Here is a 13,913-nt window from a genome sequence, read left to right on the forward strand (position 1 = left end):
ACCGCCTAAATTAAAATATTTTAAATAATTAATTAAGTAAAAAAAAGTGATTTATTTGTGCTTAGAAAAAGTAATTTAATATCTTTAATTTGTTAATTAAATTAAAACTAAAAGACATTAATTTTTGAAATTAAAATCAAATATGATAAAATTGTATACTATCTTTCTTTGTATAAGGGTATTATGGTCTTTACAAAAAGTAAACACACTTCTTTCTTCTCTATTTCTCTCATTTCTCTCTTGTACCAAACAACATGTAAAATCTACCCTATTTCTCATCTATTTCTCTCTTTTCATACTCTTTCTCACCTCTTTCTCTCTTCACACTTTCTTCTCACAACCAAACACACCGTAAGTAACACCACCATTGTAGGACATATAGCCACTGTAAAACATTCCTTTAAAAGATATCCCAATAACCAACTTCAAAGAGTAAATGATTATGGCTTAAAAGTGAAATTTCAATTTCAAGTAATTGAATTTCAAAACAGAGAACTGGAATTTGAATCCACCAATCAGATGTTTCAAATACAGATGTATAGCTAATGGAAGCAGAAAATATAGCATGCAAGAAATTTGCTGAGGATAGCTGCCAAAGCAGAACCTTGCCTCTCAAGCAATCTCAGTTAGAACCCATGAAGCACAACCACCGACACTAACATTTCGACACTGGTAATAATTTTTTTTTTTAAATGGAAAGATTAAATGTAACCATGTCAGTGTCGGTGTTAGACATCGTGCATACTTTTACCTGACTTTGACATTTTGGTCCATAGGTTAGAATCTATTTGTAATGGTCATACTCTCACTGCTTCTATATGCTCTCTCTCTTCCCTTTATCCAGCTTTTTTCTCACTTTGGCATTTCCACCACTCAAATACTATCAAGTCTAAATGCACATAATCAAACCAAGAAAAATGATAAGGACTGATACAATGGTTTAACATATAAACAACACATTACCGCAAACAGACATGTTTATTTCGGAGATGGCGCATTAACAATCAAACTTATCAACCACCCTAAAACGGACACAATGACCCAACAAACAAGGAAAAACACAAAGAGTCCAGCCAAAATTGTAAGGAGAGGAGGTCCCTGGGAAGCATTGCTAGTTTCCTTTATATCTGATCCTTCATTGGATGATTTTCCACCTCCAGAGTTGGGGTTTGTAGCAGAAACAGTCAATAGCTTTTGATTTATTTGCAAATTTCTAGAGCCTATGCACCTGGATAATACATTCAACAGCATAAGATATAGTTTAAAGCAAAGTTACAACAAATAATAAGCTATAACAATTGTGACTAGAAAAAAATGCAAGTATTACGATAATAAGTATATAATGTAGACACACACTGCGACTCAATGAACTAACATGTTTGTTTTGATTAAGGAGGGGTTAAGTGTTTAACTGTATGTAAACATTCTTGTAATCAGAACATTCTTAAAATAAGTATCATGCATCCTAGGAATCATTTCATAGATGAATTGATTTTCGAGACGACTAATGCGATTGAGATTTTCGATTTCTGGATAAATTTTGAAATTTCGTTTATGTCATTGGGAAAATTGTCCAACACTACATTTGATGACTAAAATACAAATCCCATCTTAAAAAAAATTAACTTACCCCTTTCCATCTAATCCTAGAGAATTATTGTGAACTTTACATTCATGTAAAAGTCTATTGAACACTAAATTCAGGGCTAAAATCAATTGTAGAAGCCAAAAGCTACAAATTTTGGCTTCAACCTACAATCAATTATAGAAGAAAATTAAATAATTATACTTGAGAACATTCAAAAATGTCAAAATCAATTCAACAAGTCCAAAATCAAATTTGATTCCTCCAATAGAGAAACAAAAATTTGCAGTTTGAAGAAGAATTTTGTTAAACTAATAGATAACTTGGGTATTTACTCTAAAGTTATATTACTACTTAAAAAACCTTGGCTACAATAATTGGGTCAAATGTGAGAACAGTTGAAACCTGTAAAGCAAGGAAATGCATGAACCAGACCTGAAGGTGGGAGAGAAGTTGAGTGTGGCAATGGGAAGGAATTGAGGTTTTGAAGGTAACCCTAATTTGACGTATTGTGATCTGACTGTCACCGATGACAGTGAGGAGAATCCAATAGACTCCATTTGATATCACTGTCTGTCTCACTCTCTACTCCCTTCTACAACATACTTATATTACATTTGAGATAAGGTGGAAGTCGATAAAAAAAAAGAGTAATGATATTTTTTTTTGAAAGAGATAAAAAAAATTAATGATCTGTGATAATTATCGTGACAAATTTTTTTTAGGCTTAATTAGTCGTTTAGTCCCACAACTTAATTGTTGTTTTCATTTTGGTCCCATAAGTATAAAATTTTCCCGTTTAGTCCCTCATGTACACCTCCGTCACGACTACTGGTCCATTCTGTCGAATGTTGTGTTCTGCCGTTAGTGAGTGCACACGTGGACAATCCCACGTGGTACATATATAAGTGTTTTGTGTAGTGTAGAGAGAGAAGCATCCAGTTTTAGAAAGAGGAAAAGATAGGTAGAGAGAAGAACGAAAGAAGAAGAAACCCGAAACCCTAGTGCGAATCTGAGCAATCTGAGGAAGAAGACGACCAATTCGAGCTCGAAGGACACTCCAATGGCTGAGGACGACGATTTCGATATTGATGCTTTGGTTGAGGTAAGATTTCTTAAACATTTTGAAGTTAGGGTTTCTTGAACATTTCGAAATCTGGTTTTGGGTGTCTGGTTTTAAGGTTTTCTGGTTTAGGGTTATTTCGTTTTCTGGTATTCTGGACTAGGGTTAGTTTGATTTGTGAAAAACAAAGTAAAAATCAATTTTTTAAGGATGTAGAACCCTTTTCGTTATCTTCTTCGTTGTATCAATTTTTGTAAATCATAAAATAGCCAAAAATGGTTTGAAAATGTTGTTTTATGCATCTTCTTCGTTGTTTATGTTATTTAAACACAACACACCATTGTTTATTGTAGGCTGAGGATGGGAGGTTTGTGCTTATACAACACCACGGGGGTGGTTTTGTTGAGTTCAACCATGCTGCATATAATGGCATTGGGACTGTTTTGGAGTGTGAAGAAGACTAATGGGCATACTTCTCAGTGTTAACAACCGTAAAGCGTTTAGGTTACCCCATGGTAAATGCTCTTTGGTACTATGAACCTTACCTGGTGGATGAGTTGGTTCGTTTGAGGGATGACAGGGTTGTAAAAGGATGAAAGCAATAGCTGAAATGCATGGAAGGGTTCATTTATATGTAGAACATAGTGTATGTGCACCTGAACATGCCCCCAACTTAAACCCTTTGATTGAGTACCCTTTAGGGCATGTGGATCCTCATGGTGCAGCTGATGTGGAAGAGGGGGGCGCACATGTGGAAGAGGTGGAAGAGGTGGCTGTTGATGAGGCAGAAGTGGCTGTTGAGGTGGAAGAGGTGGTTGTTGAGGTGGAAGATGATGTTACTGAGGTGGAAGAAGTTGAGGTGGACAAGGTGGGACCAGATATGGGAAGTGGATTTGCTGATGTGGACACTGAGGTTAATGAAGTGGGGACCACTGAGAGGGAGGAAACAAATGTTGTGGGGGGCCAGTGAGGATAATGAAGTAATTGATATGGGTTCCACTCATGTTAGCTTTGAAGAAGATCATAATGGGCCACGTGGTGGAGTGAATGGGCTTGCTGGATCTGCTGGACTAGAGGGTGAATTAAGGACAGGGCTTGATGAGTTAATAGATGTTTATGGGTCAGCTGCTGAGAAGGAGGATAGTGCACTTGATGTACTATTTGGTGGTTCAGAGGAAGAGATAGGTCAAGAAGACAATTTTGGTTATGAAGTAGGTGAATCTTCTCATCATCAGTTTGAAGATGGGGTTAATCTTGGTGAAGATGTGTTTATAGGTGGGGCTGGGGTTAATCTTGATGCTCCAACAGAAACTGAACCACCAACTGAAGGTAATTACTTAAATTCAATCAATTTATTAAGTTTATTATGCAATGTTTTTTATTCTCTTAGTATTCAATTGAGTTTAACTTCAATGCATTTTTAATGGTTTTTGCCTTGTAGGGACTGCAACAACAGAAACTGAACCACCAACTGAAGCAGGGCAGAGTAAAGAAAAAGACAAGGCTGGGTCAAGTGGAAAGGGAAAGGGTGCAGCTGGTAGTAAGCCAAAGAGGAAGAGAGGAAGACCAACAAAGATAAAACAAGTTGATGCTGAAGCTGTGTTTGATGATGAAGTTTTACAAGAGCTGCTTAACAATGGTGACAATGGTCAGTCTAGTAGAGCATGCAAGGATAGAGGATTGAGTGACAATGAGGAATATGAAAGTGATGTGCTAGATAGTGGCTGTGACAGTGAAGATGAGGATGAGTTGCCTAAGAAAAAGTACCCAACCTTCAAGCTACCTGACAACATGTATGATTACAAATGGGAAGTTGTTTTATCTTGGTTTTCGGGTGTCAAACATTGATTAAGTTTGAACCTTTTTAACCGTTGATATCTCATTTTTCTTGGGAAGGGAAAAATAAGAAAAACCCTTGAGAATCGAGGTCCGGGAGTTGTTTTCGCTACGGGAAGGTGTTAGGCACCCATAACGACTATAGTATCCTATAGGAACCGTCTTTATTTTCTACGCGCGCGCTTTATTTTTAAATGCTATTTGAAAATGATATTTATACCTAAGGGTTTACTAAGTGAAGAATTGGAGGGAGAAGAAAGTTTGATTTTTTTGTTTTATTTGAATTGAAGGAATTTTGATTCCTTGCCTACGTACCCTTTTAAGGGATCAAATCCACCGTAGTTCTCTTCCAAAAATGTTTTTGTTTTTGTTGGTTGATTTTAAGTTTGAAAATTGGAATTTTGAAGAATGGAGATTGAGAGGCCTTAAAGGCATGAGATTTTAAGAAAAAGTGAGGTTTGATTAGTTATTTTGGAAAAAAGAAGTCAAGTATGATTAATTTCCATTGAAATTTGATTAAGAAAATAAAAGGGAAAATACAATGGGATTTTGATCCCAAGGTTTATTTAGAGAATGGTTTGAGTGATATTGTTCAAGTTGTTTCGGAAAATTGATTTTTCTAAGTGTAAATCCTAGGCATTCATCTAAACATGCAATCCTAAACATACATCTAAACATGCGTATCCTAGCCATACATCTAAACCTATCTATGTGATGTGTGTGCATGTGTCGGTGCTTGTGTCGGTGCTCGTCACTAGAGTCCATTGTCCTTATTACATCATGCCCTAGTTTACATTCTATGGTCTTGCAAGAAATTAAAATTGCATAAAAGTAAAGTACAAAAACTCCTAAGCTTTACATACTAAGTTTTGGTAGAATTTAAAGTGCAAGGAATTAAAGTGAAGAGGAAGAATGGAGTATGAGATGCTTATGGATGAATGAAACATGAAATAAAGGGGTTAGTGATAATAGGCATTGAATAGTAGGAAGAGAAATTGGCAAGAAAATAAAGCATATCAACATGGTAAAAAAAAAGCAACAAAAAGTGTCAAAAATGCACTTAATAAAACACCAAAATCCCAAGGCAAAAGCAAGACCTATAACTCTCACATTTTGACACTTTTCAAGTACTTTTAGGTTCAGCCCCCAATGTGAAAGTCACAAGAGAATTATAAGCCAAGGAATCATGGTATATTTTTAGGTACACCTACCACTTTATTTCACAAACAAATATTCACATGACTTGTAAAACAAGAAACCAACTACACATATCCAAATGCAGCAAGTAACACATACAAACAGTAGCTAAAACTTCACAAAATCACATGGTATAGGTCACAAACACTTGTCAAGAAATTGGAACTAAAATCAAGCAAATCTTCACAAATTTTTAATACAAAACATCACAAAATAGCAAGAAAATCAACACATTATTTTTTATCAAGTTTTAAAGTGCAAAAATCATCACAAAAATACCAAGAAATATACATGAAATTTTTAGAGCTTTTGAAGGATTTTTTAGGCACAAGAATATATAAAACTTCACAAATTTTAGCAAAAATAGTAAACAATTACCAAGAAATTACCACATATTTTTTAATCAGGATTTAACACATAACAACATCACAAAAATGTCAAGAAAATGATTAAGAACATATAGAAATTTTTAGGAGATTTTTACCAAAGTTTTTGAGCATACAGGTGTGCAGATAGCAAGAAGCAGTGATAAAAATAACAACCAACAAAGGATCCATGCAGAAAGCTTAAGCCCAAACCCAGGCCCTAGGGGAAATGGATCTTGGATCCACCAGGAATCAAAGAAGGCCGTTAGATTGATCCAATTGGATCAAACCTTAGATCTGACGGCCAGGGCGCAACACTAGTGGACCAAGACTGAACCAGACCGGTTCAGTTACTTATATAAAGGACGTTGGACCGGTCCAACTCAGTCTCAACACTCGTTCTCTCTCTTCTCTCAGACTTCTTTCCCTTCTCTCTAGGTTTCCGTCATCTTCTCCGGCGGGTTTCACCGCCGCCGGAGACCTAACCACCACCCAAACTTACTAGAACTCTACGATCTACAATTTTCACCGTTTATTTTTCGTCCTAAAAATGAATCTAACACCAGAAATCACAAAAGAAACCTAGATCTATGTAGATCGGAATTCAAACCTTACGGTTTTTAGGTTTTTGGAACTTCTTCAAAATTTCTTGAAACGAAACCCTAACTTACTTCATTTTCTACGCTGATGACGAATTTGAACTCTGATTTGAAAAAACAAACGATGAATCTTCATGATTTTACATTTTAGGGTTTTGTTTCGAACTTTTTTGAAACTTTTCGAAGTTTTCACTTCGATTCACCGTTTATTTTCAATTTTTGAGCCTTCGATGATGATTTAAAGTAAAACGAGAAGGTTCTTATGTGTTTACCTGAATTTGTTTGGAGATTCGAACGAACAGATCCTGCGAAAGCTTCTGGTAAGTTGAACCGAAAATAAATCGGTGTTCTTCGTCCTTTTCCTCTTCACTAGTTCAGGATTTGCTTCGATTTTCTTCTTCTCACTTCTCTCAAACCCTCTGTGATCGTGCTTGAGTTCACCGTTAACAATGGTGAATTCGCACTCGAATTTCAGAGGTGGTGATTCGATGATGATGATTCCCGGGTGAATCACTGAGAATCACTAAGAATTCTTCGCATTGGACCTTGAATTTGCATTCTGGAATTTCTAGGGTTTGTGATTGTTCCTTCGTGTTCTTGATTTTGATTCTGAGCTTTGGTTTTTCTGTGAAAATCGTTGTGAATTGATGTGTTTTGGTGTTGAATTGATGAGGGTTTGGTGTTTGTTACGGTGGCTGAGATTCTGTTACGGTTGTTTTTGTGGTGGTGGAAAGTTAGTTACGGTGGCTAGGGTTTGGAAGAGAGAGAGAAAGTTTGTTAGGGTTTTCTGATGATGTGTCAGTGATTGAATGGTATTGTTTTTACTGTGCATTGATGATGTGTCATATTTATAGCTGACATGTGTACCACTGAACCAATTGCATTCTGACACATGTACTTGGACTTGAACAAATTCGGCCTTGGCTTAAAATGACTTAAGGACCTTTTTGCAATTCTTTGAAATTAAGGGACCAATCTGCAATTACAAGAAATGACTAAAAAAAAAAAAGAACTTGACACTAGTAGGGACTGTCCTGCAATTATTAAAAATTAAAGGACTAAAAAAGAAAAATGACAAAAAGGACTAAAACTCAAATGTTAGAAATTGAAGGACTAAAGTGCAATTTTAAGTAAAATTGGATAAAAAATGTAAATTGAAAAACAACGTAAAGTGAAACCAATAAAAAACACAAAATGGACTAAAATGAACCAACTACTTAAATGAGGTACTTCAAAGTAACCTCTCTCTGCCAAAATTTCATGTGAAATGACCAAAATGCCCCTAGGGACTAAAACGACTCAAAATGACTCAGATGCAATTTAAAAATGGGTTTTATCATGAAATTAAAGCAAGAGTTTATTTAAACCAATTGAAGAGACTCAGAGACAAATTTAGAACTTAAACAGAGTTTTAACACATGAAAAGACTAAAATGCCCCTAGGGGCAAAACTGACTCAAAATGACTTCAAATGCATTTTTTTTGAAATGGATTTTGACATAGAATTGAAGCAAGGGTTTGTATAAACCATTTGAAAAGACTCAAACAATTTTTAAGGATTAAAATGAGTTGACTGCAGGAAATGACTAAAATACCCTTCTTCATGGATTTTGCAAATGACATTGAAATAAAATGCAGAGAAAGATGCAATTGATCAGAGATAATTCAAATGACATGAAATGCAAGAAAAGAAGAGTGGAGCTAGTATTTTTAGGTCCAAAATTAGGGTATAACAGCTGCCCCTATTTAAGTTTCTTTGTCCGGAGGGTCAAGAGACGAAGTCTTTGATTTGACGGGACGAAGATGCTTAAATATTAACATTTGCACTGTTTTTGGACGTAAAAATACGCTTTTAGATTTTCAAAACATGAATGTCACGCAACACTTTGATCATGCATGCAAGACAAGCAACTGGAGTCTATGGAGCCTGTCATGTCACTGGGAATTTAGGTAGACATTAACAGGGTAGACAACCAGGGGATAGCAAATAGGGTACAAATTGTTCTTTGGATCGAACTAGCCACCTGACCAAGGAATACAAACAAGAGATGGGCACAAGCTGTTCTTGAGATCGAACTTGGCACTTGACCGGAGACATAGACATATAGGCAGACACAAGCTGTTCTTTGGGTCGAACTTGTCGCTTGATTGAAAATACAAACAGATAGACAGGTACAAACTGTTCTTTGGATCGAACTTGCGGCTTGGCTGGAGATATAGACAAAAGGGTAGATACAGACTGTTCTTTGGATCGAACTTGCCGCTGAATTATCACCACATCATGTAAGTGGGTACAAACTGTTCTTTAGATCGAACTTGTCGTTTGACCGATAACAAAGCATAAGCTGGGTACAAACTGTTCTTTGGATCGAACTTGTTGTTTGTCCGGAAACATTAGGTATACAAGCAGGTACAAGTTGTTCTTTTGGATCGAACTAGCCACTTGACCATTAACAAGACACAAATTGGAAGTTTGATTCGGGAAAGATACAAATTGAGAGTAAGTTGACATTGACTAGACTAAAATAGACATGACCATTATTGTTGGTTCAAAAGCAAATTGAGAGTAAATTGACATTGACAAAAACATTGAATTGGAAGTTGACATTGAAAGTTGAGAGTAATCAGAGACATAGACATTGAATTGAATTGAAGGTTGGCATTGAAATAGACATTGAATTGAGAGTTGAGACATAGACATTGGCATAGACATATCATTGAATTGAGAGTTGAAATTGAATTGACTTGGAAATTGAGATTGCATCGAATTGAAATTTGAAATTGGATTGGATTGAAACTGAATTGAAATTGAAATTGAGATTGCTTCAAATTGAGATTGAATTGAATTTGAAATTGAGTTTGAGAGTTGAAATTGGATTGATTTGAAATTGAACTGAATTGAAATTGAGATTTGAGAATTGAAATTGGAAATTGATTTGAATTGAGATTGAGAATTGAAGTTTGAAAGTTGAAATTGAATTGATTTGACAGTTGAAATTGGAAATGCAACATGTATGTACGGTATAACGAGATTATTAAATGTATGGGCACATAAAATGCATGATTATGCATGTATGAATGCTTGAAAATGCATGATTGGGGTTTGTAATTTGGCAGAGAGGTTTCGCAGAGACAGACAAAACATTGGAAGATTGGGCACATAGTGGCTCGTGCTGAAACATGTACATGGAAATCCTCTTTGGAGAGACCGTCGTCAAGAGACGTATCAGAACCATGGCTGAGGGCAAGACATCACACATCACACATTCAAAACTTGCAGAAGAGGGAACCTTGGGAGATTCTTGATAACGAGTCGCCGTTGCCAGGCGTGTCAGTGCTGGGTAAACATTGGATGTTCGCATCTGTGGTCAATGCTTTTACATCATTTTTCATTCTTTCATTTTTCAATCCCATTCTTGCCTGAACCGCCCTTTCGGGTTTTCGATTCACCGGGGAGTAGATTCTTTTCATTGCCCCATTTTTGCCTGAATTGCCTTCATAGGTTGTCAATCAGCGGGGTGCTCATTTTTGCCTAAGCCGCTCTTTCGGGTTTTCAACTTAGCGAGCTCTTTATTTTCATTTTCATTCATTTTTTCATCTTCATTCTGTTTTTTCATTCTTGCCATTGACCACAGATCATCCTGGGGAACAACCTGCTTGTAACATGTATTGAAATAGACATTGACACTCATTTATTCATGCATGTTTTATTGAAATGTACCCTGTTGCTCAGGTTCGCTTTCAAAATAGACAGAAAAAGATTTTTCAATTTTCAAATATGTTTGCTTCAGACATTGACATTATCAAATAGAAAGAAAATATTTTGTATATAGTATTGAAAGTAGAAAAAAAAGTAGAGTTTCAAACAAAAGCATAGGCTCAAATTGATGTAGAAGAGTGAAAGTTTAGCCAAAGGCATAACTCCACGGATTTACAAAGCTTGGAAAATGGTAATTTTATTGGTTGGTGGTACATTGAACACGATGACCGCTACATTTCATAGAAATTTTGAATTCACAAGTACAGAAGCTTCTGATGAAGACAATCATTGACAGTTGCAGATGCCCCAAGGGGTGATGGTGATTTTCCAGATATAGTTACTTGTCTTTTATTGTCAACCTCATTTTTGCATGAACCGCCCTTTCGGGTTTTCGGCTCATCGAGGCACTCATTTTTGCCTGAGTTGCGTACAATCTCAGCGAGCTTTTTCATATTCATTTTTTTTGTCCCTAACTTTTGCCTGGATCGCCCTTTCGGGTTTTCGATCCACCGGGAAGCACATTTTTGCCTAGGCCGCCCTTTCGGGTTTTCGACCTACCACGCTGTTCTTTTCTTTTTAGACAAAGTATTTCTTGACTATATCGGCATTAACAGGATTTGGAAGTTCAACACCATCCATGTGTGTAAGAATCAAAGCACCACCCGAGAAAGCCTTCTTGACGACATAAGGACCTTCATAGTTAGGTGTCCACTTGCCCCTTGGGTCGGGTTGCTGACTTATCCTTCTTTTCAATACAAGTTCACCTTCCTTGAATTCTCGAGGACAGACTTTCTTGTCAAAGGCATTCTTCATTTGCACTTGATACAACTGTCCATGAGCCATAGCATCCATGCGTTTCTCCTCAATCAAATTCAACTGATCATACCGACTTTGACACCATTCAGCCTCAGTTAATTTTGCTTCCATGATCACTCGAAGAGATGGAATCTCCACTTCCAGAGGGAGAACTGCTTCCATGCCATATACAAGAGAGAAAGGGGTTGCCCCGGTTGAACTGCGCACTGTAGTACGGTAACCATGCAAGGCAAACGGTAGCATCTCATGCCAGTCTTTGTAAGTTGTGACCATCTTCTGAACAATTTTCTTGATGTTCTTGTTAGCGGCCTCAACTGCACCATTCATCTGAGGTCTGTAAGGAGAAGAGTTGTGATGTTCAATTTTGAATTCTTCACATAAAGCTTGCATCATGCTATTGTTCAGATTAGAGCCATTGTCAGTGATGATCTTGTTGGGAACACCATATCGACAGATGATGTTATTCTTGATAAACTTGACAACCACTTGCTTGGTCACATTAGCATAGGAAGCAGCTTCAACCCATTTGGTGAAGTAGTCAATTGCCACTAGAATGAAACGATGTCCATTGGAAGCTTTTGGTTCGATTCTTCCGATCATGTCGATGCCCCACATAGAGAAAGGCCATGGGGAAGAGATAACATTGAGAGAGTGTGGAGGCACATGAATCTTGTCAGCATAGACTTGACATTTGTGGCATCTCTTGGCATGTCTGTAGCAGTCACGCTCCATAGTTATCCAGTAATAGCCGGCTCTTAACAGTTTCCTTGACATGGTGTGGCCCGAAGCATGGGTCCCAAAAGTACCGTCATGTACATCATGCATCAGTTTCTCAGCTTCTTGCTTATCAACACACCTCAACAAGACCATGTCATAGTTCCTCTTGTATAGGATTTCTCCGTCCAGAAGGAACCTAATAGCCCATCTCCTCAGGGTCTTTTTGTCCCTATTGGAGGCACCAGGTGGATATTCACGATTTTGCAAGAATTGTTTGATGTTGTAATACCAAGGCTTTTTATCATTCACATCTTCATCAGCCTGATCTGGCACATTTTCAATAGTAAATACATGAGCGGGTCTATCAAGACACTGCACTTTGATTACGGGCACGTCATTCCAGTGATTCACACGAAACATGGAAGACAAAGTAGCAAGAGCATCAGCCATTTGGTTTTCATCCCGAGGGATGTGGTGCAGTTCCACCTTTGTAAAGTATGTCAACAGTCGTCTTGCATAATCACGGTATGGGATCTGCTTCTCATGATGAGTCTCCCATTCACCTTTTGTCTGATTAATGACAAGTGCAGAATCTCCATAAATATCAAGGTGCTTAATTCTTAGGTCCATGGCTTCTTCAATGCCCAAGATGCATGCTTCATATTCGGCTATGTTGTTTGTGCATTCAAAAGTTATTCGAGCGGTAAAAGGGATGTGATGCCCCTGTGGGGTTACAATAATGGCCCTAATTCCCTTACCATAAGCATTGACAGCACCATCAAACACCAATCCCCATTTGTTGTTGCGATCCGGCCCTTCATTGATCACTGGTTCTTCACAGTCTTTTGCTTTCAGATACATGATCTCTTCATCAGGGAAATCAAACTTGATTGACTGGTGATCATCAAGAGGTTGATAAGCAAGATGCTCAGCAAGGATGCTTCCTTTAATTGCTTTCTGAGCTTTGTACACAATATCATATTCAGACAACAACATCTGCCAACGTGCAATCTTTCCAGTAATAGCGGGCTTTTAGAAGATGTAATTGATTGGATCCATTCGGGATATCAACCAAGTTGTATGATTCACCATATAATGACGCAGGCGTTTGGCAGCCCAAGCTAAAACACAACAAGTCTTTTCAAGCATTGTATACCGAGTCTCACAATCGGTGAATTTCTTGCTCAGATAGTAGATAGCATGTTCTTTCTTTCCAGTCTCATCTTGTTGACCGAGAACACAACCCACTGAATCATCTAACACTGACAGATACATAATCAAGGGCCTTCCTTCCACTGGCGGGACAAGGATAGGTGGTTCTAACAGGTATTCTTTAATGCTATCAAAAGCTTCCTGACATTCATCATTCCATACAACAGGCTGATTCTTTCTGAGCAACTTGAAAATTGGGCCACAAGTAGTAGTCATGTGAGATATAAATCTTGAAATGTAATTGAGGCGTCCGAGGAAACCTCTGACTTGCTTTTCAGTTTGAGGGGCTGGCATCTCTCTGATAGCTCGGACTTTGTCAGGATCAACTTCAATGCCTCTTTGGCTGACAATGAAGCCTAGCAATTTTCCAGATCTTACACCAAATGTACATTTGTTAGGATTCAACCGCAGCTTGTACTTTCTCAATCTTTCAAACATCTTTTTCAGATACACAACATGCTGCTCCTCATCACTTGATTTCACGATCATATCATCAACATATACTTCAATTTCTTTGTGAATCATATCATGAAACAGAGTGGTCATACCCCTTTGATAGGTAGCACCAGCATTTATCAAGCCGAATGGCATCACTTTGTAGCAGAACGTTCCCCATGGAGTAATGAAGGACGTCTTTTCTCTATCTTCAGGTGACATTCGTATCTGGTTGTAACCTGAGAAGCCATCCATAAAAGAGAACACTTTGGATTGAGCAGTACTGTCAACGAGCACATCAATATGAGGTAATGGGAAGTTATCTTTTG

General features: G+C 37.5%; 1 protein-coding gene across 1 annotated transcript; it reads right to left on the reverse strand.

Annotated features, from left to right (window-relative positions):
- Window positions 1-918: 918 nt before the first annotated feature.
- LOC146947133 (uncharacterized) lies at window positions 919-2,178 on the reverse strand. Its single transcript, XM_085748945.1, has 2 exons — window positions 2,021-2,178; window positions 919-1,228 (listed from the first exon to the last, which is right to left on the reverse strand). Exons 1-2 carry the CDS (start codon window positions 2,143-2,145, stop codon window positions 979-981), a joined length of 375 nt encoding a protein of 124 aa, XP_085605071.1. The 5' UTR covers window positions 2,146-2,178; the 3' UTR covers window positions 919-978.
- Between the last annotated feature and the right edge of the window lie 11,735 nt (window positions 2,179-13,913).

The sequence above is a fragment of the Medicago sativa genome, chromosome 2 (assembly GCF_051527215.1).
Source record: "Medicago sativa cultivar Bolivia chromosome 2, Bolivia_mono, whole genome shotgun sequence".
Classification (NCBI taxonomy): Eukaryota; Viridiplantae; Streptophyta; class Magnoliopsida; order Fabales; family Fabaceae; genus Medicago; species Medicago sativa.

What these genes read in the sequence shown, in the direction of transcription:
- LOC146947133 (XM_085748945.1), bottom strand. Translation starts at nt 2,145, where the DNA reads ATGGAGTCTATTGGATTCTCCTCACTGTCATCGGTGACAGTCAGATCA. An exon ending in AACTTCTCTCCCACCTTCAG is followed by an intron (nt 1,229 to 2,020) that starts GTCTGGTTCATG and finishes TGTATTATCCAG; the next exon opens with GTGCATAGGCTCTAGAAATT.